The 27332-nt window shown below is 53.6% G+C and overlaps 7 protein-coding genes across 7 annotated transcripts; 3 read left to right on the top strand and 4 right to left on the bottom strand.

Annotated features, from left to right (window-relative positions):
- Positions 1 to 1434: 1434 nt before the first annotated feature.
- On the top strand, positions 1435 to 2667 carry PHYSODRAFT_252892 (hypothetical protein; the record flags this gene model as incomplete). Its single annotated transcript, XM_009529859.1, has 1 exon — positions 1435 to 2667. One exon carries the CDS (start codon positions 1435 to 1437, stop codon positions 2665 to 2667), a length of 1233 nt encoding a protein of 410 aa, XP_009528154.1.
- Positions 2668 to 3938: 1271 nt separating this feature from the next.
- Positions 3939 to 4604, bottom strand: PHYSODRAFT_378582 (hypothetical protein; the record flags this gene model as incomplete). Its single annotated transcript, XM_009529858.1, has 1 exon — positions 3939 to 4604. A coding segment is annotated over one exon (666 nt), but the record flags the coding sequence as incomplete, so codon positions are not given.
- Positions 4605 to 11407: 6803 nt separating this feature from the next.
- Positions 11408 to 14602, bottom strand: PHYSODRAFT_507656 (hypothetical protein; the record flags this gene model as incomplete). Its single annotated transcript, XM_009529857.1, has 4 exons — positions 11408 to 12409; positions 13076 to 13334; positions 13461 to 13749; positions 13825 to 14602. 4 exons carry the CDS (start codon positions 14600 to 14602, stop codon positions 11408 to 11410), a joined length of 2328 nt encoding a protein of 775 aa, XP_009528152.1.
- A 2613-nt stretch (positions 14603 to 17215) lies between these two features.
- Positions 17216 to 18418, bottom strand: PHYSODRAFT_560497 (hypothetical protein; the record flags this gene model as incomplete). Its single annotated transcript, XM_009529856.1, has 1 exon — positions 17216 to 18418. The coding sequence occupies one exon, from the start codon at positions 18416 to 18418 to the stop codon at positions 17216 to 17218; it is 1203 nt and encodes a 400-aa protein (XP_009528151.1).
- A 707-nt stretch (positions 18419 to 19125) lies between these two features.
- On the bottom strand, positions 19126 to 20319 carry PHYSODRAFT_346443 (hypothetical protein; the record flags this gene model as incomplete). Its single annotated transcript, XM_009529855.1, has 1 exon — positions 19126 to 20319. One exon carries the CDS (start codon positions 20317 to 20319, stop codon positions 19126 to 19128), a length of 1194 nt encoding a protein of 397 aa, XP_009528150.1.
- Positions 20320 to 21489: 1170 nt separating this feature from the next.
- PHYSODRAFT_346442 (hypothetical protein) lies at positions 21490 to 22790 on the top strand. Its single transcript, XM_009529854.1, has 2 exons — positions 21490 to 22097; positions 22173 to 22790. The coding sequence occupies exons 1-2, from the start codon at positions 21525 to 21527 to the stop codon at positions 22710 to 22712; spliced, it is 1113 nt and encodes a 370-aa protein (XP_009528149.1). The 5' UTR covers positions 21490 to 21524; the 3' UTR covers positions 22713 to 22790.
- Positions 22791 to 24350: 1560 nt separating this feature from the next.
- Positions 24351 to 24560, top strand: PHYSODRAFT_449944 (hypothetical protein; the record flags this gene model as incomplete). The annotated part of the gene is made up of 1 exon (XM_009529853.1): positions 24351 to 24560. A coding segment is annotated over one exon (210 nt), but the record flags the coding sequence as incomplete, so codon positions are not given.
- Between the last annotated feature and the right edge of the window lie 2772 nt (positions 24561 to 27332).

The raw sequence follows: 27332 nt of genomic DNA, 5'->3' as shown, positions 1-27332 counted from the left end.
TGTTTGGGCACTGCCCAAACAATCGAAAACTTCAATTCTGTACTGTAAGGATACGTCGCCAAGGCAGATTCGTGCTACCTTTCGCGCCACCACTCAGTATTCAAACGCCACAGAATACCAGGGAACACAATCTCCGTCAGACGCTCCAATATAACCGATGAGACTCAAGAAGTCGAGGTGCATACAACAAGTTCTACGGCACTAAATTTATCAATTCTAATTAAAAAAGTTGTATAAACAAAATATGTTCCAATAATAATTAATTAAGTTAAATGAATAGTATCAAAAGGTAAGGTTGAATTTACGCAAAATGTATTTTTAAGTCCAGACACATTGTTTTAGTATTATGAAAGCTTTTATTTTCTATTAACACAAGTTTTCTTGTTGGGAATACAGAAAAATTGTATGTATAATTGTTGTTTGGAGAACGCTGTGGCCAATGAACACAGAGACGTATTAACAAAATTGGTGGGTATTAAGATGCAGGATACCTATGACCCTGGTTCTTAACGCTAAAATCTGGCGTCCACGTCCCCAGTGCTTGGACTGCGAACCAATTAGCAAGCTGCTACTAGACTTAGCAGATCCATCGCGAAATGCTAGACCACTGCTGGAGGTGTGTAGCGGCTTAAACCGGCACCATGCATTGTTTGTCCTGCAAGTAGCTGGAACGAAGGACCAATAATTACTGGTTCTCATTGCGCCCACTTAGACCATGCACGTTACAGAATGAAACCTACTTAGTGCGGTAAAGTAAAAGTACCACTCGAACGTTGCTGAAGTTCACATGTCTTCACAACCCAGCGAACACAATATTACGACGAAGCGGGAAAATCTTATCCGAAGCCACCCCACGATAAATTCTTGGCGACCAATAAATTACGATCAAAGTGGCTCGCGCTTTTCTTTCAGGACGTAATGCATGTGTAGCTGCGGCTGGTCCATTGTGTTTTCGAGTAGCCTGATTTGGTTTATGGAGGCATCGGAGCTTCGTCACCGACGAATGCAATATTTTTTTACCAGTTCATAATTTTCAAGTAATTAATTACGAGAACCGAAAAGTGCAAATCCCCGCAAGCTGCCTGACTCACATCCCCGGTGCTGCGAAGAGGTACCTCTCGAATCGATCCAGAGTTGAGTCCCGAATAAGATCTACTGTGTACGGTAAGAACTAGGTGCGTGCAACTTGCACTGTGCAAGCACGAGATCGCTTCAATATACCGGTCAGCGCCTTTTCAGATTCCGTGCTCACAACCACCAGTCTCGGTCGCTTGCACACACCGCCCGAGGTCGGACGTCAATGATGTCGATCACGGCGCGGGGGCTTTCCAATAGATCTAAAGGCAGGCCCCCAGAACTGTCTGCAAACGCGCCTGGTGCTTGCTCACTTGTCAATTTCCTACCTACCCTACAAGAAAGACACAGCAAGACACGATGCCCAAGAAGGACTGGTTCGCGGAAAATCCCTACCCGGGTCTGCGCCTGTCGGAGGACGTCAAACACCAGTTGGGCGACCTCGTGAACGAGTTCCTGGAGGGGTACTTCCGGAAGTACGAGGAGTTCGTCTCCATCGACAACCGGCGGGTGGACGAGCAGCGCTGGAAGCACCTCAAGTCCAAGAACGACCTGCACGTGTACGAAGAGCGCTGCTGTCGGGAGAGCGAGGCTAACATGGAGCCGTGGAACCCTCGGACTTCGCAGTGCAGTCCGGCTTCGACAAAGTCGGCTATGCCTGCAATGCTGCGAGTCGGAACGGTTCCCGGCCGCCTGGACGACCTCATGTTCGGTGTCGTGAACCCGACGCTGGATGCGATGCGAGTCAGGGCCTCGTACGTCCACGACGTCGACGCTGCTGCGATCTTGTGCCCGATCGTCGAGCCCAGCAAGGAAGAGCCGTTCCGTTCGCTGATTGTCAAGTGGCTCGCCATCGACAACCCGTTCGAGTCCACGAACCTCATGAAGACGCGTGACCTCGTGTACGTCGAGGCGACTGGCATTCTCCACTTGTCTAATGGTGATCGGGTCGGCTACCACCTGAAGCACTCGATCGAGTTCCCGCAGACGAAGCCGCAACCGAACGTCATCCGCGCCAAGCTGTCGTACTGCAGCTTCTACCGCCAGATCCACGCCAACGTCATCGACGTGTTCGGCACTAGCACGATGGTCCCAGGGGGCAACGTTCGGCGCTTCATATCGACTCGAGTTGCGGCTGAGACTCTCCTTTCGACCTCGAACCTCGTATTCTGCGCTCAGATGAAGAAAATGTCGTGGATCCTCGAGCAGCAACGCTCAGCCGTGGGATTTCAACGAGAGCAGAACAAATGCTGCGTCATGTGCAGCAAGACCACCTCGTCCGGGTTCATGGGGAGACTCGGGAAGAGCACGTGCAATTTGTGCTACGGCTCTGTGTGCTACTCGTGCAAGATCAACTGGCGCATCAGCTTCATCGCACTGGGTGAGAAGCTGGTCCAACGTAAGATCGCATTCTGCGCCACGTGTATCAGCAAAGCGTCGATCTGTGACGCCAAGCAGGTCGCTAGAGACCAAGCTACGGGGTGCCGCGCCGACAAGGCTGTATCTACCGCCTCTCATTCGGGTACGGTGGAAGAATCGGAATTTTCGGCCGACTCGCATTTTGACCCAGCGGAAGTGTCAGAATGTGTCTGAAGCAAATGTTTATGAGCAGTAGTGAAGTGAAGCTGCTGCGGAGAATTGGTGGAGTTTTGTTAGTTCGAGAGAGTGTTTAATAAACACTGTTTATGCTGAGCAATTTTGAAGCGAGAGCTTGAAGCTAACAGATAGACAATATATGTATGGTGGGGTTCTGGTCGAAACGCGGTCTACTCTTGCACACAAGCTTTCACTGTACTGCTTTGTTGATAAATTTCGTTGGGAGATAGCTGGTGAATAAACGGAAAGCAGCATTTGTATTGTGAACGTTAGTGCGTTTTCCCTTGAGGGAGACACCCCAACCCGTCCAGGATGAAAGCAGCATTGTTTAATGGAATTGTTTTTACACCTCGCTAGTTTACGCAGTGTAGCAAGAATGGTGGTGAAAGTGTCAGCTAGCTCTATCAGCGGTTATTGAAGGTGAAGGCAAGGTTTGACGTCTTGAAGTCGAATCCGAAAGCGTGGGCGATATTGTGGTTGACGGATAGGACATTGGAATTGGTCGAACATCTCGGACGTCGTGGGTGGGAAGCTAGCAAATTCGGGAATGGCCTCCGTCCGGCGGCTGAAGAATCTGAACGTCAAACTACTACGAGCTAGAACAGAATAATCGGAGATTCTCCAACTTACAACATGCAATTAATTGATAAGCAATAGCTTCAGACCGTTACTACTGGGTACTCATAAATACACACACTCTTGTCAAATTTCTGACACTTCCGTCGGGTCAGAATAAAAGTCGATCAAGAAGTCCGAAGCCGCCGCCATGCCCGAATGGGAGGCGGTAGATAAGGCTTTGTAGACCCTGCAACTTGTAGCTTGGCCTCTCAGCAACCCGCTCTGCGTCGCAGATGGATGCTCTGGTGATACAAGCCCCGCAAAACGTAATTTTGCGCTGCACTGGCTTACTCCCGAACGTGGTAAAGTTGATACGCCAGTTGATCTTGCACGAATAGCACACCGAGCCATAGCACAGGTTACACGTACACTTCCCAAGTCTTCCAATAAGCCCGGAGCAAGACAGCTTGTTGCACATGACGCAGCTTTTGCTTCGTCAGCTTTGCAAGCCAACCGAGAGGTCTTGTTGCAGCATCGGCGACATTTTCGTCATCTGGCCACAACGCACAAGGCTAGGTGTTGAAAGGAGGCTCTCTGTGGCGGGCGGTTCGAGTCGATATGAAGCGCCGAACGTTGCCCCCTGGGACCATCGTGCTAGTGCCGAACACGTCGATGACGTTGGCGTGGATCTGGCGGTAGAAGCTGCAGTACGACAGCTTGGCGCGGATGACGTTCGGTTGCGGCTTCGTCTGCGGGAACTCGATCGAGTGCTTCAGGTGGTAGCCGACCCGATCACCATTAGACAAGTGGAGAATGCCAGTCGCCTCGACGTACACGAGGTCACGCGTCTTCATGAGGTTCGTGGACTCGAACGGGTTGTCGATGGCGAGCCACTTGACAATCAGCGAACGGAACGGCTCTTCCTTGCTGGGCTCGACGATCGGGCACAAGATCGCAGCAGCGTCGACGTCGTGGACGTACGAGGCCCTGACTCGCATCGCATCCAGCGTCGGGTTCACGACACCGAACATGAGGTCGTCCAGGCGGCCGGGAACCGTTCCGACTCGCAGCATTGCAGGCATAGCCGACTTTGTCGAAGCCGGACTGCACTGCGAAGTCCGAGGGTTCCACGGCTCCATGTTAGCCTCGCTCTCCCGACAGCAGCGCTCTTCGTACACGTGCAGGTCGTTCTTGGACTTGAGGTGCTTCCAGCGCTGCTCGTCCACCCGCCGGTTGTCGATGGAGACGAACTCCTCGTACTTCCGGAAGTACCCCTCCAGGAACTCGTTCACGAGGTCGCCCAACTGGTGCTTGACGTCCTCCGACAGGCGCAGACCCGGGTAGGGATTTTCCGCGAACCAGTCCTTCTTGGGCATCGTGTCTTGCTGTGTCTTTCTTGTAGGGTAGGTAGGAAATTGACAAGTGGGCAAGCACCAGGCTCGTTAGCAGACAGTCTAGGAGAACCGCTTTTTGGACATCTGTTAGAAAGCCTCTACAGCGTTTGATCAATGCCATTGACGTCGGACCTTCCGCGGTTTGTGTGAGATGAAGCCGCAAACCGATTTAAGAGATATCATGGAGAGATCTCGTGCTTGCACGGAGCAAGTTGCACCTAAATTCTTATCGTATAGATCTTATTCGGGGACCTCTTGATCAATGCGAGCGGTCCTCTTGCAGCACCGGGGATTGGAGCTGGGGGGATTTGTGCTTTTACGTTTCAGTAAATTACAAGTAATTTTTGCCAGGCAGACAAGAAATAAATTGGGGGGGGGTGGCCTCAAATGATGGTCCATCATGCACCTACGTTGCGGTTCCGCCAGCCACACTCACTGCTTTTGCCTTGAGATTGCAGCAGTTATTTTGGTCGTAATGTATCAGCCCTCGGGAATTTATTGTGGGGTGGTTCCGGATAAGACTTTCACGTTCCTATTGTTCGCCGAGTCGTGAAGACATGTGAATTTTGGAAACATTCGGGTAGTGTATGTGTAATAGTGCCGCGCTGCACGAAGAGGATTGTAGTTGCGCCAGTGCACAGGGAAAAAAACAGCACGACGCTTTATGCTGAAGTAAATACTACTACCTGACAATGATCTGACGAACTCACACGCCGAAGAACACGACTTCCAATATTAAATCTTTATCAATCGATAGTAAGTTAAACTAATGCAATTATAATATCGTAATATGATAAAGTATGAATAGTGATATAGTAACCATTACCATATATGAAAAGGTAAAACACTATATTAGTTTTAGATCAATTTTCTTACAGATTTGGCTATGTGTCTTATTTATTGATTTGTGTATTTTATAAATTATGGTTATTGCTATAAATTGTCTTTTAACTCCACAATATATAAAAGAGCCATGTTGTTCATGGATCGTCATTGCAGGATTTTGTCTGGGAGAACACGGTCAGCCTCGTTTCGTATCTTCCAATAGGTAGTAATTTAGCTGTAGTATTAATATCCCTAACGATCACCAAAGGCACTTTCAACTTTGTGTTTGGGATAAATCCCTGTCTACAGCTTGTACAGTAATATCAGTGGCGTCAATTTCCGAGATTCATACGGTATTTTCCTGGTGGGTTAAACACTAGAACAGACGCAACAAATTATGTATTGGTGATGAAAGCACATGGTGCCTCTACAATTGCTGGGAGCCGTATTTTGCCCCAATATACATGCCGAGAAAGTGTGTACCATTGAACCCTTGTAGTTTACTCGGCTTAACCCGAAGCCCAATTCCCATTTCCTTACACGCCCTCGGTGCATGAGAGCACACTAGTCACCACGTCCACACCTAGGTCAACGGTTCAACGCCGACTGCCAACAAGTGCGAGGCTTACGACCATCAGACAGCTGCCGGCTGACCCGTCAACGACACGGCGGGTCTCGGGAATAGGGACGGCTGGGAGGGAGCTACATGGACACCTTGGGCTTCCGGCAAGCCCCAGGCGGCTCCCGCCGGACATGCAAGTGGGCGAGACAACGTCCGTCACCGCCATCGAACGAACCCGACGCTCGGAGACGTTATCTCTCACGGCCAGAGTACTGACTGCACTGTACTCTGCGCCCCCGTGGTCTCTCCCCACGGATCCCGCCACCCTACTTGATGCGTCGTCCTCATATGCACTGTCCGTCACTTTCGCCTACCTTCGTTGTTACTCCTTCGTGCTCCTGGCCGACCACCCTCGAGCCGCAGAACCAGCTAGCGTAGGAACCTGTGCGTCGGCGCAACTTGTGTGTATAGTCTTGACTCACCACGGACCAGTGATAAACCGCAACTGAGGGTCGAGCGGCTCAACCTCCGCTCGTTGTCCCCGCTTAGCGTACCTTCCTACTCTATCACACGGCGCCTTCCTACTCCTACTTGGACCTCTCCCTCTTCGTCTCCCATCTCCGCTCTCAGACGTTCATGTGTGGCTTGCGGGTCTTGAGCACAGAAGGTTCAGAGACCGCGAATGACGACGCCGCTGACTCGTTCGAGCATCTCGCGGCTGGTATCGGGTTGGAAGACTACGCGCACGAGCTGGCGTTCCTTCCTGACTTGTCCGAAGCTGCTACGACCACTCTGGACTACGACGCAGACAATGTGCGGAATCCTGAGTTGTCGGCGACACGACAGGACGATCTAATCAAGGTGCTCAAGAACCATGAGCCAATTATGATCGCAAGCGGTAATGCGTTACCACCACCAGCATATGGGGTGGTCTGTGACATAGACGTGCAAGGGCACGCGCCGATCAAGCAACGAGCCCCGCATCTCAAGAAGCTGTATGAGCTGCTGAGGGGGCTGCTCAAGGCTGGACTCGTGTCTTTCTCTGACAGCCCGTGGGCATCGCCGATCGTCATCGTCCTGAAAAAGAACGGGATCGACATTCGACTGTGCATCGACTACAAGCTGGTCAATGCCATCACAGCAATCATGGAATACGTCATGCCACTCGTCAATGACTTGTTGACCGACCAGAAGCATACCTCTGGTTCTGCTCACTCGACGCTGCGAGTGGATTCTGGGCCATCATGATGACGCTACGAGCGCGCTAGATCTCGGCCTTCGTCTGCCCGCTGGGACATTTCGAGTGGCTTCGCATGCCTTTCGTCCTCAAGAACGCGCCGATGATCTACCAGCGCATGATCGACAACGCGTTGTGGGGTCATGTCCAGCCGAAGGGAGGTTGGAAGGCCTTTGCGGAACGGATGGGAGCTGCCGAAGCCGAATCAGCACGTATCCGACGACTCGAGTCGTCGGGATACCTGCAGAACCCTTCCGCAGCGTCCCGCACGAAGTTTGCAGCCGCCCACGATGACTAGATCCTGTCTTGCTGCTGATCAACAGCCCGAATGCGGACATGTTTGCGACCAACGAGCCCGACGACTCGTCACTGGTTCCGGTGTTTGATCGCCGATCATTTGTGGATGACATATGCTTCGGAGGCGAGAGCTTCGAAGACTGTCTTGCCACGCTGGACCGGCTCTTGAGCCGATTTGAGGAGCGCCGGATCAGCGTCAGGTTCACCAAGAGCATATTCGTGCAAGGACGCGTCGATTTCCTGTCGCACGAGATCTCGCTAGATGTGATGCGCGCAGACCCCAAGAAACTGGACGCAATCACGAAGCTGTCGTTCCCTCGGACAAAAAAGGGGATGCAGTCCTTCCTCGGAGCGCTGAATTACTACAGGCGGTTTATCCAAGACTTCGCAGTCTATGGAGCCGCGCTGTACCAGCTCGAGGACGACGACTTCGCGCCCGGGGGTGGCCTCGCTGTAGCCCGCCGCAGCTTCCAAGCACTTCAGCAGAAGGTGGCGGCGGCGCCGATCCTTCGGCACTTCGATAAGAAGAAGGACGTGCACGTGATGCTTTACGCGAACGAATGGGCACTCAGCTCGACATAGCTCCAGATGCACGACGACAAACTGCTCCCCGTGCGCTTCTGTGGTCGCGTCTTGAAGAACGCAGAATTGAATTACCATCCTGCAGAAATGGAGGTGTTTGCTCTACTCCAGCTCCTGAAGACCTGTTATACGCAGCTAGCGGGACGGACCATCCGCGTGTACACGCGGTTCTCTACGTTGGAATGGATCACCAAGTCCAAGTCACTCTTCGGGAGAGCGGTGCAATTCGCCGTGTTGCTTTCCCCGTGGCACTTGATCGTCCAGCGCGTGAAGGAGAAGGACTGCGTATTTTCACAACTGCCCCAGTCGACGGTAACCAACTTTGTGGACCTCGATGACTCGCTGGACCTGGTTGCTCCACCGACGAAAGGCCCGCCGACGACTCGTATGGACCCAAACCTCCTGTACGCACGTCTCCCGAAGACTCACACGGGGTTTGTGGTCTCCTTTGACGGCTCCGCGAAGACCGAGAAGTATGGTGGATATGGCAGTTGTTCGTGGATCGTGTGGCGCCTACCAGAATGGACAATACTGATTGCGGCGAGCGCTTACCTCGAGAAGACGACTGTTAATCACGCCGAGTACACTGGCATGACCAACGGAGTGCTTGCAGCTTTGGACCATGGCGCCGAAGACTTGGTCATCGTCGGGGACTCGAGGCTCGCGATCCAGCAATCCCTAGGGGTGATCGCATGCCGGAAGGAGTCGCTGATGACTCAGCTGAGTCGCCACAAGGAAATCACGGCACGACTGCGGTCAGTCAAGTACCTGCACGTGGTTCGAGAATTCAATGCAGCCGCAGACTCATTGGTGTCGGAAACACTTGAATCTAAGACGTCGAAGGTGGTCCTGAGTGAAACTCGGAAGGCAGAGCTCTGCGAACTGAACCGCATCCAGGAAGTGATCTATGAGTCGACGCCAGATGAAGCATCAGTGCAAAACGATGTTCCTGGAGGCTCTATTCAAATTGCGGACGGATACGAGGTCACCAAACCCAGGACATTCGCTGATTTCGTGCGCAAAGAACCTTTCAGGATCATGGCGATGACTCGTTCACAGGCTAGATCGAAGACGAAGCGAATCCGATTTGCGGACGACAGTACGAACGAGACGCCACCCAAGCCGATGCCTCAAACCGACAAAGAGCACACTGATGAACGACCACCGAAAGCAGCTCAAGCACCGCCTGCAGCGCCAAACGCAGAAGACATTGACCCCGTCGAAGTCCAAGCGGAGAGGCGACGGCGCATAGTAGCCGCTCAGGACGAGGAACTACGGTGGGGAAACCTGAAAACAGTCCTCCGAGGCGAGGTCGAGAAGCTCGGGTACAGGGCTGCACGAGATGCCTGGAAAATTGCGGACAAGTTCGTTCTGTCCGACGACGGAGTACTCTACAATGTGAATTCGAGTCGTCCAGACACGTCTGGAGAGCAAGAGGAGATCAAGCTGCGTCTCGTGGTACCCACCACGATGATTCAAGAAGTGTTGCAGAACTGCCATGACTCGCTAGAAGGCGGGCACCAAGGGGTAGTGCGGACCTACCAGCGAGTCAAGCGGGATACTATTGGTTCGGCCTCTACACAGACGTCGAGAAGCATGTGAAGTCGTGCCCGGACTGCAGCACCAGCAAACGCCGACCACAGTTGCGAGGGTATTCTCCCGGTAACGTGTTGGCAGGGCGACCACTCCAGATTGTGTCCATGGACTTCGAAATACCGCTCCCGATGACTCGGAGAGGCAACACTGCCCTCCTCCTGTTCCAATATGCGTTCACGGGATTTGTGATCGCCAAGGCAATGTCGGACACGACAGCGCTCAAGGTAGCCCAAGCTTTCGAAGAGTGTATATACCGACGATTCGGAGCACCTTCGTTGGTTAGACACGACCGGGATCCTCGCTTTATGAGCGAGGTGTTCCAGGCCTTTGCCGAAATGATGCAGTCAAGGTCGCGGGCTACGCTGAGTTATCGGCCCCAAGCCAACGGGCAGCAAGAGAGGTCGGTAAAGACGGTGATTCAATCCGTGAGAGTGTACGCCGAAGACCCGCTTCAGCAGGATTGGGACGAGATCGTGGAACGGTTGGTCTTCGCGATCAACAACTCACAAGACATGACACGGAAGGAAACTCCATTCTTCCTCGTCCATGGATGGGACGCTCAGTCGACGTTGAAAGCGATGTCGTCCTCGCTCCGCAGGGGCAGTAGCAGACAACCCGACGCGCTGGCGTGGCGCCGGGACGTCAACCGACAACACCAGATTGCACTCGATATGACCAAGGAATACCAAGCGACTGAAAAAGCCCGCCGAGCCCGCGAACATAACGAAGCACTGAGCCGGAAGGAGAGAGCAACCATCCCGACGACTGGCAGGAACAAGTGGTCGACAGCAACGCCAACCAATCAGGACGCGGACTCAGACCCCTCAAGCAACGCGCCGATGTCTCTATTCGAGCCGGGTAGTCGCGTATGGCTGTATATGGAACGTGTCAAGCCGGGGCTGACCAAGAAGCTGGCCCACCGCTGGCACGGCCCGTTCCGGATCAAGAAGAAGGTCGAAGAGTACGCCTACGAGCTCGAGTTGCCGAACCGGAGCGGCTATCGGTTTTACCCGGTAGTCCATGTCTCGCGGTTGAAGCCGGTGAGTGAATTCAAAGACCGCCCGAAGGCTCGATTGGCGCCTGACATCACCGAAGACTCACGGCTGGACTTCGACGAGGATTACTCCCCGAAGACAGCTGGGAACCTGATAGTCTGGCCGGTGAGAGCGAAGTGTTGGAAATTCTGGATGATCGGATGCCCATGTCAACAAGAACGGGACGCTCAGTGCGTGAATTCAAGATCAAGTGGGCAGATCAAGACGAGCCCACGTGGGAACCAGTCACCCACCTCTCCTGTGGGGGTCTTCTCAACGACTACCTGAGGCGCAAGCGAAGCGAGGAACGCCTTCAGATGGTACAGGTCGCGGACGAAGATTAGAGCTCGCTCGCGACAACTCAAAGATAATGAACTACGCCTGGGGCAACGCAGCCCAGGAGGGTAGACGAAAATGACTACTGCGGAAGATGGTGACCTGTACCTGGGGCAATGCAGCCCAGAAACGCAGAGGAAGACGATTACTGCAGAAGACTTGCATGATTTTTATTTTTTTGAAAACTGGACGTGACGATCTGGAAGAAGAATCAAGAAAACCTAAATACCCCAAGCTGAACGCACCTACGACTACAACCGTGAAAACTCAAACAGCTTGGGTGGAAGAAACACCTGCACCCGAAGACTCACCGTTCCTAGTCGTCACCATCCTCGCGAGCGTCATCCTGCAACTCAGCAGAAGCTGCAGCCTGCGCCAGCACCTGGAGGTGGTCCGAGTTGTCGAGAGCCACGTGAGAAGTAGCTGCAGACGCCGGAGGCTCGCTTGGCTCAGGACCCGAAGACTCGTCGGAAGTTTGGGCAGGTTCACGGAAACCAGCATCCCAATCAGCCGCGATTTCGTTTGGCGTGAGGTCGGGACAAACGACGATCTGGTGCCCGACTTCCTCGCGCGTGGTGTTTGCTGGGACGAACAGCGGAAACCTTGGATTGGAGGGGAAGAACGTCGTGTTGTACGGATGCTGGGCAGGAACATCCACCCAGCCATTACGCCACGGCTCAGCCGCGTCCAACGCCGAAATCTCGCTGACCCAGTCGGTCGTCTTGAGCAGCCACGTGAGGTTGTCGAAAGGGCAACCCAGCATAGAAGACTCAAACAAAGACTCGGTGTGGAGAGCAGCGAACTTCGGTTCCTTGCTGACAAACCATCTCCAGACCTGGTAGATGATCTTGGCTCGGAACCGATCCCAGCGCTTGTTCCGCTCGGCAGCATACGCCAACCACTCAGCCTTGGCCTCGTCCAGCTCAGCTCGAACTTTGGCCTTCGCCTCAGGGGACCAATTATTCCCTTCCAGCTCCTTGGTAGCGATCCGGAAGCAATTCTCCACGGCGGGAGCCGGAATCCAGTGGTAACGCTCCCAATCCGAGAACCCAAGATCAATGTCGACAGGATCCCCGTACCCTCGAAAGTTGCTCCAATACCCGTTAACTCGAGTCGTCGGGGGCGCTCGCTGGGAGACCTTGACAGAAGGATCAAATCCATGGGTGTCGAACAAACATGCGTGCTCCAGGAGACGCAGGCGAAGCTGCTGCCAAGGGTGGTCCGGGTTCTTGAAGTCTTTAAACGCCTTGATACCAGCAGCCGTGGCAGCAATCCGAGCATCCCCGGGAATAGGAGTCGGCAACTCGCAATTCAAAATCTGGATCCAGCACTTAGAAGCGCCAGGAAACCGGACTTCAGGAGCCAAGTATGGAGTGGCCCAGTTCAACACGTGTTTGGAGTAACGAGCAGTGGGCAGCACATCTCGGGCTGCCGGCGAGGCAGACAGAGAGCGCGCAGAACTTGAACTTGGTCCTGGGGCCGATAACTGCGTAGTGACGACTTGGCGCGATGACAACTTATGGCGAGACTTAGCCGGCTTCTTACCTCGGGCACGAGTCGTCGGAACCTTCTGAGATGCCGCATTTTCAGGCCGGCGAGCCGATGGGACAGCGACCGAGGTGTCCGCCGACTCAGCAGAAGCTGCAGGAACAAGCGGAAGAGAAGCCGATGACTCAGGGCTGGCAGGAGGCAGAGCTGGCGCAGGTGACGAGAGATCAGTGGAAGCCGATAGACCGTCAGCAACCGGAGGTGACGGAGCTGGAACTACAGCAACCACCTCAACGCGCTCTCCCTCCCACTCGTCGAGTTCCTCCTCATCAGCAGAAGCAGCACAGCAATTAACCACTGAGTCGTCAACAAGAACCTCCGTCAATCCAGCATCCGAGTCATCTCCGAACTACTGAGGCATCTCCGGAGACTGCTCGACTGAAGCTAACTGCTCGTCCGTCCCTCCGCGATCAGCCCGATGACTCAAGCCACCAACTTGTGGATCATCACCGGAACCAGAGACTGGGACAACAGCTTGGACAGGAGTTTCCGCAGAAGCAGCAGGCGGCGCAGAACCAGGAACAGAGGGCGCAGTAGCCTTCGCGACTGGAGTAGGACTCGTGGGCGGAGAGACACTGGAACCGATGAAGCGCGCGTAGACCGGAGAGCCGCGAGGCACCGACGCAGAACGACTTCGTGCCCAGCGAGACTCCTTCCGCTTCTTGGGCAACTTCTTTGGCTTCTCCGACGCCTTCCTCACGGGAGATGACGCCGATGACCCATCCGATGACTCGGCAGAAGTCTTGCGAGCCTTCGACCCTGAGCGACTCGGCCGAGCTGGGGAAGCAGCAGCACTGACGTAGCCCGAGTCTTCGCGAGACCTCTTGCGGGACAAGAACCGTGGAGAAGACGATGACCGACGCGACGCGCGAGATTTCTTGACTGCAGTGGCAGACATCCCCGGAGTGGTCTTGTTAGCACCAGCGGGAGTGTCCTTGCGCAAGGGATCCCCAATGGAGTCATTCAGTGAGAAGGCAGTCCGAGCCGAGTCTTCGGCGATATCTCTGTCCGGCTTGGAGCGGTCTGCTGTACGGTACTGCTTCTGCAAAATCGCGAGAGACTCGGGAGTAAAATCCAGCAAGCTCCAATTGAGTTCACCAGTCGAGATACCTGCAAGCAAGATGAGTCATCGGGACAAAGTCAGCAAACATAAACCAAATGACGACCAAATGGTAACTACGAAACCTTCTACGGCGAGGACCAGGACGTCGGGGTCCATTTCTTCCAGCTGCACGTGAGCGCGAAGCGTCTTGTTGGCACGGGTCAGCCGCTTCACTTGCTCTTCGAGGTCCTCATTGCGGCGGCGAAGGCGAGCTGGTGCGGTGTCGTCGGCGGCGTCCGAGCGAGCCAGCAGATCGTGCAAGCGCCTGCTTTGAGCAGTCGACGAAGCAACGGCCGCCTTGTAGACCTCCTGCTCACGTTTCAACTGAGCTAGAGCTCGAGCTTGCGAGTCTTCGGCCACCCTGACACGATTCTCCTGCCGCTCGGAACACTCTCTGAGGCCACCCATGGCGGCGTTCGACGACTCGAGCTCGACGATGTAATGAGCCTCCAGCTGACGAAGATGCGCTACATCCTTCTTCAGCTGTGCGATCTCGTCGTTCGCGTTCTTCAAGAATACCTTCTGGTTCTCCAAAGAGTACGTCTGCGACCGCAACCGATTCTCTGCAGCAGCCTGCGCTGACTCAGCAGAGTGCAGCTGGGCGCGCATAGTTGCCATGTCCAGCGTCGAGCCTTCGCCAACATCCATGTTTGGTTCCGCAGCAGTAACCACTTCATCGAGGTTCCGGGCCGACGCCAGGCGAGAACCCACGCGGCGATCACCACGGATGCTCGGTCCCAGCTGCAGGTTCACCGAGAGACGGCCGAGAGACTCCAGCCTCGAGCCTAGCACCGCCAAGATGCGCTCCGACGACTCATCACATGCATCACGGACCAGCTGCTCAAGGGCGTCGCGACGCATAACTTGACCACGACCGCGCGAGTTGTCGGGAGCAGGCTGAGAAGAACCAGGAGACCCAGGCCGAGAGGTTGCCGGGGTTCCCGAAGCCTCGTGGCCACGCATAGCCTCGATAAGTGGCTGCGGAGGCACGCCACCAGCCGACTGCAGATATAAGCAGACGCATCAACGAGAACAACGTCAGCACGAGTGAAAAGAAGGGAGACGCATGCAGTGACAGGGTACGCACCTGTGCGGCATCGCCTGGACGCGGAGTACCGGCAGCCGTCGACCCAGCGCGAGCGGAAGACGACGGCCGAGCAGGCGAAGACGCAGCAGAAGCCTGGCCGGAGAGGCCGCCACCAGAACTCGACGCAGCGGGAGCCTGGCGCCAGCAGAACAAGCGCACACGCGTGAGGGTGAGCAGTCGACGGCACGAGCAGGAGACCGAACGCAGCACGTACCATGTCAGCGGGATCGACGCCGAGCGCCCGGAACGCGCGGGCCAGCGCAGCCTTCGCGGCGCGAGACGACCCAGCCGTGGTAGCGCGAAGACACCGGGAGCACCCTGACGCTCACCAAGTGCTGTGGCACGCGACACGGTGTGGGCAGCTGTGGTGTCGAGAAAGTTGAGTGAAGCTCACGGCAAGCCCCGCGGCATTCGGCGTCGACTCAACTGGCGGATCGAGGCACATCGCCATTCGTTCGATGGTGTTCGACGGCCGCGGATTGGTCAGTCTGGGCCAATGACGATGACTCGTCGACACTCAAGCTCAAGCCGTGGTGTGTCCACACAACACCGGAACTTCAAGGACGACCCGAACCTACGGCGAACTTTGGCCTGGGCTCCGCACCTAAGGCGACTCTTCGAGTCATCGGGAGGCCGTCCGAGCCTTCAAGAGAGTTCTGAAGAGTCGGGCGGTTACCTGGAAGATCCACAACGGACACGTCTAGACTAGATATTTGTATTAAATCATAGGAAAGAGAAGATAGAACAGATAAGCCCTTTGGGCAACAATGACAGAACAGCTTTTCCTCTCAACCATTCAAGGAAGACGTCCGGGCTATCGGTGAGTTCCCGTAGCAAATGGATAAACCTGTTGGTAGGATTATGACTATCAGTGGACGCTAGTATCGTAGCGTGCGTTTACCCGTGGTCAGGCCAAGAGTAGTGAAGAAGTGGCCGTGTATACGAAGGGCCAGTCATCGCCGTGTAGTGGAGGAGCGAGAGCGCACTCCATTTATCATTCCCGTCGGAGTATAGCTCCGGCACCCTCGTATCAAGCCGTGACTGGCTGGGACCCTTCCTTCCTGAGGGCCTGCGAGGTTTATATTGTGTGTGAGAGCGTGTCAGCCTTTGCTCGTGGCTGGTGACGCTGGGTTTCCGTCAGTTGACAAAGCGGAAACACGGTGCACAGAGGAAACATCAACCCGGTGCAAGGGAAAGTTCCTGGGCCTTCAGGTTCTAACCCGAACAAGCCCATTGAGTCATCGGGACTTGGTGGGTGTTGTTGGTGGGGAAAGTGTGCTATTATATAATTTAGTGTGTGTTCCTACACGACCCCTTGATCCGCATGACCTCGAGCGTCGGGTTCACGACACCAAACATCATATCGTCCAGGGCTCCGACTGCGGTACCGAAGCAGAGGAGGGAAGGCAGGTCCGACGATTGACCCGACAGCACTACATTGGGACCCACGCCGGTTGAACCGAAGTTGCGTTCGGAGTAGACCTTGGTGTTGTCTCGGCTCTTGACTAGTTTCCAGCTATCAGCGTCGATCCTGCAGTTCTCCTTGAACAGGAACTCCTCATACCGTGCGATGTTGGCATCAAGGATGGAGGCGACGAGTTTCTCGAGGTCATCCACGTCCGAAGGTGTCAAATGGAGCTCATTGAACGGGTTAACGGTGAATCGGCCCTTGGTCATGACCAACGCGACGTCGAGCGATGTAGGGTGCAGATACGAAAGTCGGTGGTGGAGAGTGACTTGGACAGCGCGAGTCGCAGAATGATTCGCCGACCCGAAAGCGAGGTCCGTGACCGGCTGGTAGAGGATGGAGGACGCATGGTAAGTGCATTGCTGCAACCAAGGCACAGGTACTCCAGCTGGTCAGTCTGAATTGGCACGCAAGGACGGAGAGGCCAAGTACCAGACACTCAGGCACGCAAGCGGATAGACTAGGATATAGTCGCAACCTTCCCGACCAGTTGACCACAGCTGGGGGTCAGATAGCGAGGTTTCTGATCGAGATTGAAAACATTTTTGGTTGCGTTCACTTGCCTTGACAAGTGGTTTGTCCAAGGCTTTCTTAATTTGGAGATAAGAAAGAATTAGTGTGGACACCAACGCCTCGGATTGCAGAACTAGCGAAAGGCGCAGCAGATGCTGGACGACAGGTGAAGGAGGCAAACGTAGCGCGTTAATGTGACCACAACTGGTGCAAGGGCCACAGTAATGGATGCACTGTATCATCTCATGCCTGCCATTGGTGTTCATGTACTCAACAAGTGTGTGTATCCTACGCTACGGATACTTACGCTATGGATTGAAGCTCCTATTACACATCAAAGAAGTTTGCTTATATTGCTTTGGGCCACTATCGAACAAATGCACCACAATGTAAGTAGCGTTGATAACTATCCTTGCGAGGATGAATACCCCGACACAGTGGAGGCGTCTGACACTGTAGAATACTGATGCGTCTTGCCGACTTCACCGACTTCACCACAGGCAGCAATTTGCGCTCTGGCTGCAACGGTTGCATTCTCTCGGACCGCATCGTTCAAGCACACGGCACAGAACGTGACCTTCCTTTGGGCCAGCAGTAGATCCGGCGTCACGAAGCTCAGCTTCCGCTCGATCTTGCAGCCATGGCAGACGTAGCCAAAGCACAACTTGCAGGTGCTACTGCTCTTGCCGAAGTCGCCGATTCTTCGGTTTTTGATCGGAGCCGAACATGTGACGCAGATGTGCTCGCGATTGGGAGTCCCGAGCTCTTTGGCTTCAGCGTAGCGCTTCTCCAGCATCCACGCGAGTTTCTTCATTTGGCCGCAGTGCACGTACTTGAGCGTGGACAGGAAGACAGAAGCGATGCTGGGGACCACCAGGATGCGGATCATGTCACCGCCCGGGTCCATCACGCCCGAGACGAAGACTTCGATGGCGTTGGGTCGGATCTGACGGAAGATACCGCAGATCGACGTATCGGCACGCACGCGTCCAGGCAGCTCGTGAGTCTGCGGGAAGTTGACCGAGTGCAGCACATGGTAGCCCACTCGCTCGCCTGTCGAGAGGGCGGCCATCCCAGTGGCTTCTAGGTAGACATAGTCGCGGTTGTTGACGAGGCTGGTCGTGTGGAGAGGGATATCGAGCTCCATCCACTTGACCACCAGCGACCGGAACGGGTCGTCCAGTGTAGGGTCCTCGAGGTTGGCCAGCACGGCGGCTCCACTCAGGTCGTCAACGTACGAGGCCTTGATCCGCATGATCTCCAGCGTCGGGTTCACGACGCCGAGCATCATGTCCTCCAAAGACCCCACCGTCGTCCCCAGACTGAGTAGAGACGGCAGTGCTGGATGCGCTTGGTGGCCGCGGTGGGTTGTAGCGCCCGTGCGGTAGACGTCGTGGTGTCGAGCCGTGTACACGGTGGAGTTCTCCTTGGTCTTGAGTACTTTCCACTTATCCGCGTCGATCTTCTTGTTCTCCTTGGTCAGGAAGTCTTCGTAGCGTTGGATGTTGGCCTCGAGGATGGAGCTCGCTATCTCGTGGAGGTTGCCCGTGTCCGCCGGCGTCAACTTCAAGTTCGGGAACGGGTTCACTGTGAATCGGCCTTTCACCATGATGCGCGGAGCTTCTGAGCTGCTGAAAGTTGGACTGGTGCTCGCTTGGGAGGAGGTAGTCGGGTGGCTGGATTGAAGCAAGAACGAGAATGATCTATTCGACAGAGTAGCAATAATCGCTGGGCTCTGAGGGGGGCGTAGCCCTCTTGTCGAGCGAAGCTACCGTGCACAGTACACGCAAGTCTCGCCAACTGCTCTACGTCTTGGAACGGAACGCGACGAGTCATCTGGGGGTTCATAAATCAGCATCATCGATAAGGATGTTGCTCCCCAGCAATCGAGTATTTTAGGACACTGTTGCAGCATCTTACCGTTAACGCATCAACGTATGCAAGCTGACTCAGCTGCTGAGCGGGTAGGACTCGGCAAATGCTTACTAAGTACAATTCTGTCCGGGCCAGCCAGCGTAAGCATGTTCTTATCGGGGAAAGACACAGACTTTTTGGCGCCTGCTGTCAGTCTCTATGCCAAGCGGATCCCTCGTTTCAAGTGTGATCGGCTCACGGCTGATACCTCGATCGCAACTCGGCGCTCGCCAACTGTATCTTCCCTCCATGAAAGATTTCAACTGGCAAGCTTTTCTAGCTCACCCTTATTCATGAAAGTTTAGCCCAGGGATCGAGAGTTTTTTTTAAGTTTGCCTAAGCAGTGAGCGTATAAAAAAAAACATTACTTTTCCTTCAGAAAACGTAAGTCCTACATAATAGTTATCCACAGCTCGACGCATACTCTGACACGGTACTTGCCTCGGAGCCATGGTTGTACAAGTGCTGTTTTGACAACCCACCGACTGATGATACGAGTTGCGCTCTGGCAGCGTCCGCTGCGGGGGCTCGGATCGCATCGTTCAAACACACGGCGCAGAACGTGACCTTGCGCTGCGCCAAGAGCAGATCCGGGGTCACGAAGCTCAGCTTCCTCTGGATCTTGCAGCTGCCACACACGTAGCCGAAGCAGAGCTTGCAGGTAGCGTCGGTCTTGCCAAAGTCGCCAAGCCTGCGGTTCGTGATCGGTTGGCTGCATGTCACGCAAATGTGCTCTCGGTTCGGCGTCCCCAGCTCCTTGGCCTCGGCGTATCGCTTCTCCAGCATGTACTGAAGCTTCTTCATCTGACCGCAGTGTGCGTACTTCAGAGTCGACAAGAACGCATTGGCCATTGTGGGCACCACCAGCATGCGGATCATGTCACCGCCCGGATCCATCAGGCCAGTGACGAAGATCTCACTTGCGTTGGGTCGGACTTGTCGGAAGAAACCGCAGATCGACAGATTCGCGCGCACTCGGTTGGGCAACTCGTGCGTCTCCGGGAAGTTGACAGAGTGCAGAATGTGGTAGCCGACCTTCTCGCCGTTAGCTAGATTCACGAAGCCCGTGGCCTCCACGTAGATGTAGTCGCGGTTCCTGACGAGGCCCATGGACTGGAGCGGAATATCGATCTCCATCCACTTGACAACGAGGGAGTTGAAGGGGTTCTCCAACGTCGGATCGACGATGTTGGCCAGCACAGCAGCTCCGCTGAGGTCGTCAACATACGAGGCCTTGATGCGCGTGATCTCGAGCGTCGGGTTCACCACGCCAAACATCATGTCTTCCATATCTCCAACTGTGGTCCCGACGCAGAGCAGAGACGGAAGGTCCTTGGAAGACCCGGAAGCTTGAGGGAGCGGCGCTGCGTTGCTAGATCCGGTGGATTTCTCATGAAAAACTCTCGTGTTGTCCTTGGACTTTACCAACTTCCATTGCGCTGAGTCGACCTTACCCTTGTCGACGTTGATGTAGTCCTCGTACCTCGACAGATTCGAGTCGAGGATGGCGCTGGAGATCTCGTGTAGGTTACTTATGTCGTCTGGAGTGAGCGCCAGCTCCTTGAAAGGGTTGACGGTGAATCGACCCTTCACCATAGTCGGCGAGAGCTGGAAGGTGAGACGGACTTGAGGGAGATGGAGAGAAATCCGGAATGACTGAAGAGATGGTAGGCAGGCTATCCCTCGCTACCTGGGGGATAAAGTGTTGAGGATGTCGTCGACTTCACCCACCAGGTCAAGTTGGAGCACCTGTTGAAGCTTTGGACTGGTCATTCCTAACTTTTTTCTTGCTAAATGACCCCATATGGCGACGACCTCAGGTGGCCGAGGATGCTGCTGCTCACATCATCTCGGGATTGAACAAGTTGCAAAACGGTTGCGCCACCCCCATCGTCTAGGCGGACCTGACTAAAAGTGTGTGTGCCGTTCCGTTTTGGCTGATTGATGACGCCCCGATAAGATCAACGGCATGGAGACCATCCACGTACTGGCCATGATGGCGCCGTAGTTGACTTTGAAAGGTCAGTCGTTCAGCTGCTCGTAATAGATTCAGCGATCGCTTACAATGGCTTCCTACTGATAGCAGGCAGCACGCTCATTTGGACCGCAATCGTGCTGAACTTCGGCTTCTCTACGATGAAATCAAGGTTGTGGTCGAGATATGACCCCATAGAGCGTGAACTACAGTCGCAGACACTTTATTGACATTTTTTTTCATTTCAAGGTTGAGGTTAGATTGAGTTCATTTATCCTAACTGAGGGTACCTGGAAGAAAAATGGGAAGTGTAAATGCATAAACCAGATCGCCTGAGTTTATGCATCTACACTTGACTGTCAGATGATCGAAGCTGAAAAGCTCTCGTTTCCGTAAAAAAATGAATTTCTTCAAGTCGTTCTGGGGGATCCGCCACAGTGGCCCGACGGAAAACTTGATTAGCAGCGCCTCGCTGCCAACGCTTTGCAGAAAAACTATTTTAATCTGCATCTCATAAATCCCCATTTTTAATACAATATTTACCGCAAACACGGACACGCATTTTGAGAAGCATGAATCACACTTTCTCTTTGTTACCGGTAAACAAAAGAACATATATTTATTAATATTCGTTCTTACTAAAGAACATTTTAAATGTGACTTCAAATTGAAGCACGTGCGTCTTATCCTGGACTGATCTGTTTAACACATGAATGAATCACCTCACACCCTGAGTCGCGTTGACTGTTCACATTGGAATTCGGATCGTCATTCCACTTCCAGCACTCTTCCTGCCATCACCCCAGACAAGAGCCAACTAACCACCATGGGGAAAGAACGCTTCATCGTGAACCCCTTCACAGCCATGAATATATCTCAAGACGACCGGTTGCAGCTGCAAGACCTCGCGAATGGCATTATCATGTCCAACCTCGCCAACTACAACACGTTCGTCTCCTCGCACAAGCGCAAAGTCGACTCCCGTCGCTGGAAACAGATCAAGGAGCGCGAGAACCTCACAGTGTACGCGGAGAGGCCGGAATCCGCTCACATCTCTGATGGTGAGCCATCGGGTTCCGGACTTCCAATGATCCTCTGTGTGGGGTCGATCGAGGGCAAGCTCGAAGATCACATGTACGGAGTGATGAGCGAAGACCTGGAGACGATGCGAATCAAGGCCTCATATGTTGACGACGTCAGTGGAGCTGCTGTGTTGGACTCTGTGGTCCTCCCCACCCTGGAAGAACCGTTCCAGTCCCTCCTCGTCAAGTGGATGGAGCTCGATATCCCGTTCGCGTCGACCAGTCTGGTCAAGAATCGAGACTACGTGTATCTCGAAGGCACGGGCTTCGCCACTTCGCAGAGCGGTGAGCGTCTCGGCTATCACTTGCTCCACTCGGTCAGCTTTCCTCAGACGCATGAGCTGCCGAACCGGATTCGAGGCAACGTGTCCATCATTGGGTTTTGGCGTTAGGCTGCCCCCAACGTCATGGAAATGTACGCCACGGGAATCTTCGATCCGTGTGGTGATATGATCCGCATGCTCGTCGTCCCAGGGATGGCTACTGCTTTCCTTTCAAGTGTCAAGTACGGGTTCTGTGGCCAGATGCGCAAGCTCAGCTTCATGCTCGACAAGGCCTATGCGGAATCAAAGCAGCGTGGAGCTCCTAACAAGAAGAGCATCTGCGTCACCTGCTCGTCTCCAATCGGTCGTCGATTGGGAGACTTCTCGAAGAGCAACAGCACATGCAAGCTGTGCTTTGGCCACGTCTGCCACGCGTGCAGAATTGTCCGCAAGTTGAGCTTCGTGGACCCCGACCTGCAGCTGTCCAAGCGAAAGGTGACATTCTGCACGGGCTGCATCGGCTCGGTGACCAATATGAACGCGAGCGACTGTGCGCAAGCGAAGATGCTGACAGTTCGGAAGGACGTTGACCACTCGAGCATTCAGACCAACTCGACACTGAGCGGGGACTACAGCAGCGAGATGTCGTACAGCAGCTCGACGTATTAATCATTACAGCGCGGTTGCTGGGGGGTGGTGATATTGATATCTTGTGTAGTGTAAACTAACGCACCTTTTGCAAATGTTCTATCTGTTCACGCCGAGTTTATCTACTGTGACCGTTGTTCATTGAAAAATCGTGAGCACTAAATAATACCGTATATGAGATCTCCTACTTCAGAGAGATCTCCTAATTTCATACCGTAGAAAACGTGCAAATCGAGCAGAATATGGCCATATTTTGCACGAAAGGGACTAAAAATGAACAAAAACTATGTACGACGCTACAACTTCAATAATCAGGGGTCTGAAGTAGGAGATCTCATATACGGTAGGGGTAGTCAATGCCTGCAGCAGCAACTAATTTTTTTTCTCACTCAGACACGACAAATTTTTTTTTACCAATCACAAGCTGAGTGCATTGACCACCCCATTCACTGTCCGCAGCAACAGATCAAGATTTTCCGTCCCCCCTCGGCTTCAAACGCCCCAGTCTACGTGCTTGTCCTCTGGGATGCTGGGAAGCGTACGCTGGAATGCCCGGAGCGCCAGCAAGAGGAAGGTGGTGTCCTCTGCCTCCTTCAGGTTGAGTGTGAGAAGGCAACAGCGTGTTCATCCTACTGCAATCGGCGTGGTAGGTGTTGATCTTAGCATGAAAATCCAGTCGGCGTCTATCCGAGTTGTAGAGTTGCTGAGGTCGCGCGTGAGCACGAAGGAGGCCCACCTGTTGTTGATGGTCAAGGTGAGGAGACTGAGCGTGTTGAGTTTTGTTGGGGGAGGCGCTTGTTGCTCGGGCTGCCGATGCGAAAGTAGGGCTAAGTTAGCTGTAGCTAGCGGAGCGAACTGCCGTCCGCTCACTACTCTCAGCGCCTTCCAACACGCAGCGATTAGTGGATGCAGCTTTAGACACAGTCCTAGGCGGCTGCTTGCTAAGGAAGACTCGAGTGTAGTATAGATACAGAGCTCGTGGAAGGGCTCGTGTTCTCTCTGTCCCTCGACATACATTGTGCATTATTACATGATCGCGCTGGAGCAACGCTTGCTGGACATCAAGGCATCCGACGGACACAAGTAGGCTTACTAGATTGACCTTCCGAGTACTCTGCTCGCAGCGCAAGCCCCAAGGGTGGAGTCTTCTCTCGCGCGACGACCATGCTACCGTACCGTTGGTGCTCAGATCTTGGCCGCGCCAGAAAAAAACGAGCTGCTGCTGCGGCTCGACGGGAATCGCTAAGGAGGGCCCTCATGGGGACGGCCCTCGTAATAGAGGTGACATTTGGGCAAGCAGCTGGCGGTAGCTAATGCGGGTAAATGTGTACATCAATACCCAAATTCTTTTTGGGTGCTAGGGGGCGGCGAACCAGCGCCATCCATGATCCCTCGTGTGGATCTCACTCTGCAAGCCGCCCCCTCCTACTCAAGATACCAGTTCAAGCAAGCCCCACCAGCATGAGCGTCAACCCCGCGCCAAGCACGCCCGCCGTCGTCGCCATTATCTGCGGGATATGGAACGACGGTTACCACGTAGTTAAGGAATTCCTCACCCAAGACGAGGTTAGCGCTGTGCGTCGTGCCGTGGACGGCCTGTCAGAGGCCAAGTGGTTTCGCGAGACTGGGATTGCTCATCGCCGTCAAGCACCTCTCAGTCTCGCGGACAACATCAACGCACCCCCCCCCCCTGCGTTTCGCTTTGTGCACGAGCGCATGGTCGACTTCGCCGGCAGGCTTCATCATTCCTGGACGGTGACGACGAAGTGGGACGTGGTTGAGCTGTCGCCTGGTTGGCCGCCTCAGCACCTGCATCGCGACTTCGTGTCAACGGAGACGGCGGCAACGATTGAGGCCCATGAATGGGTTCAGGCTTCAGTGCTGCTCGCCCTCACGGATGGACCGAAGGTGATCACGGTCCCTGAGGCGTTCAACAGATGCGCAATTCGATCCAACGCTTACGTCATTGAGATGAACGCAGGAGATCTACTTATCTTCCGTGGCGACCTGCCACATGCAGACCCACGTGCAGAGGCGCATGATGTTCGCCTTCAAGGCACTCTACTGGTTGACAACGTGGCACACGACGCTACTGTAGAGCGAGTTGCCTGGGGGTTCTACCGCTGCCGCTTCTGCTTCAAGCGAAGCGACTCTAAGCGATCTCTCACCAACCACCAGCGCTATTGCGACAGTAACCCTGAGAAGGAGGCCATCGCCAGAAAGTGGAAGGCCAACAACGACAAGGGGGCGTTCTGCAAAAAATGCCAGCGCCACTTCGGAATAAAAACACGTACAACGTGCACAAATGCTGAAGGAAGATCTCGCTGAAGTTTTTCGGGCTTTAGGTTAACTAGCGTTAATGAAAAACACAATGGCCATCGATTTGATCATTTTTTTCTTAGCAAGTGTTTGTTTTAATATTTTACCACGTCAACAGTAAACGGATAGATGTACACTGTATGCACGGATGTTGAAATATTTATGAAGTGTATGTAGACACCTTTGTATTATTGAAACCCGAAGATCGGATTTACGAACGCATATATACAATTCGACAATTTCAAGGATCCGATACCACAAGTCATGGATCGGCTACCGCTCATCATGGATACCGCGTGTAATTTCATGGATATAGTACCGGTATTCATGGAGTTGGTATTGAAGTCATCGATTTGTATAGAAAGTCGAGGATCAGCTTCGGTCGTGAAATAGGCGGTGTCTCGTACTGTGATCTAGTACATCTCATGGATCAGAAACCAGTGGTCATCAGTATAGTTGAACTCATGGATCGCCTACTGAAAATCATGGATCCGTTTCTACAATTCATGGATCGGCTAGTGAACATCATGGATCCGTTTCTACAATTGAAACAATTGGCGGGAACCCGGGTACCCATCGGGACCCCGGTTCCCCCAAAACTACCGGTACACATGTATGAGCAAATGTATTGAAGTGTTGGTCTATGACCTACATAGAACGCTAAAGCTCAGTAGGGGAACGGAAGGTTAATTCACCTTCGCCCTCGTCCTGTGTCTCTCCACGAAAATCCAGACGCTTGCCTTGTGCAGCGGTACAGTGCTTCCCGGTCTCATCGCTATCCTCCTGCTCATGAAAGATAAACTTGGACATGGTAAGGTATGTTATTTGGGTCTATTCAGTACCGGTGGCATATTTTGAGGGTAGTCCTTCATCGACAGCACTTAGAGCATCTCCAGCGGTGGGTCTTATCCTAAGACGTAACAGGGTCTTTGAGACCACAATTTTACAGTTGAGACCCGCGCAGACCGACTTACTTCCAGCGGCGAGTTCTAAAGCGAGTCTTATAAGTCCATTCCCGCATGTGAAAATTGCATTCAGTCTTGGTGCAATCTTTTAAATACGGCGACACTTCAGTTTTGTATGGGTGGCATTAAGATTGTGGTCTTATTTTAAGACTCGAAAGCCAATTTATAGGTCCCGGTGAAGTTAAAACCTGCAATAGGACCTTCTGGTGGAAGCCTTACGTCTCGGCCAAGTCTTAACAGCGTTACTTTTAGGATAAAACCGTGTTTGAGACCAACTGCTGGAGATGCTCTTAGGTATGAGGGTTTAACTTGCCCCGAGGGTACCAATATGGAGACCAAAAATAAAATAAATAATTCGCCATTTGGTCGGTATCATTTGCGGGAACCCGGGTTCCCGCCAATTGTTTCAATTCATGGATAGAACACTGGAAGTCATGGATACAACTCTACCACCTCATGGATAGGGTACCAGAAGTCATAGATATCGTACGGGTACTCATAGATTTCTTTGTATGAGTACCTCTAGAAGGGCTGTCTACCTGCGTCCCCCCAATAGCGCGGCGGGATATGTGGTTGGTGGTAAGATTGCTGGGATTGCTGTTGGTACTGGATGGGACGGTGGAACCTTGGAGGTGGAATCGACAGAAACTGAGAGTCTAGGTGCGCGACCACTGATTCAACAACCCGATCTTGCTGTATCCAGTGACTAAAACCGCCGGTCCGTCCGGTGTGTACTTGGTCCAGCTAAGAGCTAGTCAGAACCATGCCACTTCCGCCTTGAAGATATTGAGGTGAAGGTGCCGGATGGTTAAGGTCAATTCTTTCTGCAAGTGGGTTCACGGGCTGTGCCACTCACACCGTGGTTAGCTCGGTGAGATCGAGCTTGACGCCGTCTGGTACGTAGACTAGCGGGCTCCAATATGCGAGGCTGCCACGTCTCAATCTTATCACGATATATCCACCAGTGAGGGTCAAACATTGTCGGTAGGAGCTTTAGCCGCCCATTAGACCGGATGATTGAAACTAGCTCGTGAACGCAAGGTCGCCCGTTCACCGTTCTGAACACACCCGTGCATTCACGGAATGGACTTAATCCAGTCCACATTCGAATCGCCTCTTTCCAAAGCTCGTCGGTAGCACGTAGAGCCCAAACCGTAATAACTCGACCCACTTGGGTGTAGCGATCATTCTGAAATAGGTATGGAAGAATGGTTGCGTCGCGAGCCGCACGAATACTCACAGAGCTTGCAGATGAAAGCCACCGTGGCAAAAGGCGGTTGAAAATCAGTGTACAAGTTGCCATTGCTGTCCTGGAGCCAACGTTTGCACTGTGCATGTGTGCCCTCCACTGCCGACG

This window comes from Phytophthora sojae (genome assembly GCF_000149755.1).
Source record: "Phytophthora sojae unplaced genomic scaffold PHYSOscaffold_5, whole genome shotgun sequence".
NCBI classification, from domain to species: domain Eukaryota; phylum Oomycota; class Peronosporomycetes; order Peronosporales; family Peronosporaceae; genus Phytophthora; species Phytophthora sojae.
The sequence above is the reverse complement of the archived record's forward strand: the minus strand, read 5'-3'. Positions and strand labels throughout refer to the sequence as shown.

What these genes read in the sequence shown, in the direction of transcription:
- PHYSODRAFT_346442 (XM_009529854.1), top strand. Translation starts at nt 21,525, where the DNA reads ATGGGGAAAGAACGCTTCATCGTGAACCCCTTCACAGCCATGAATATA. An exon ending in GCTATCACTTGCTCCACTCG is followed by an intron (nt 22,098 to 22,172) that starts GTCAGCTTTCCT and finishes TTTTGGCGTTAG; the next exon opens with GCTGCCCCCAACGTCATGGA.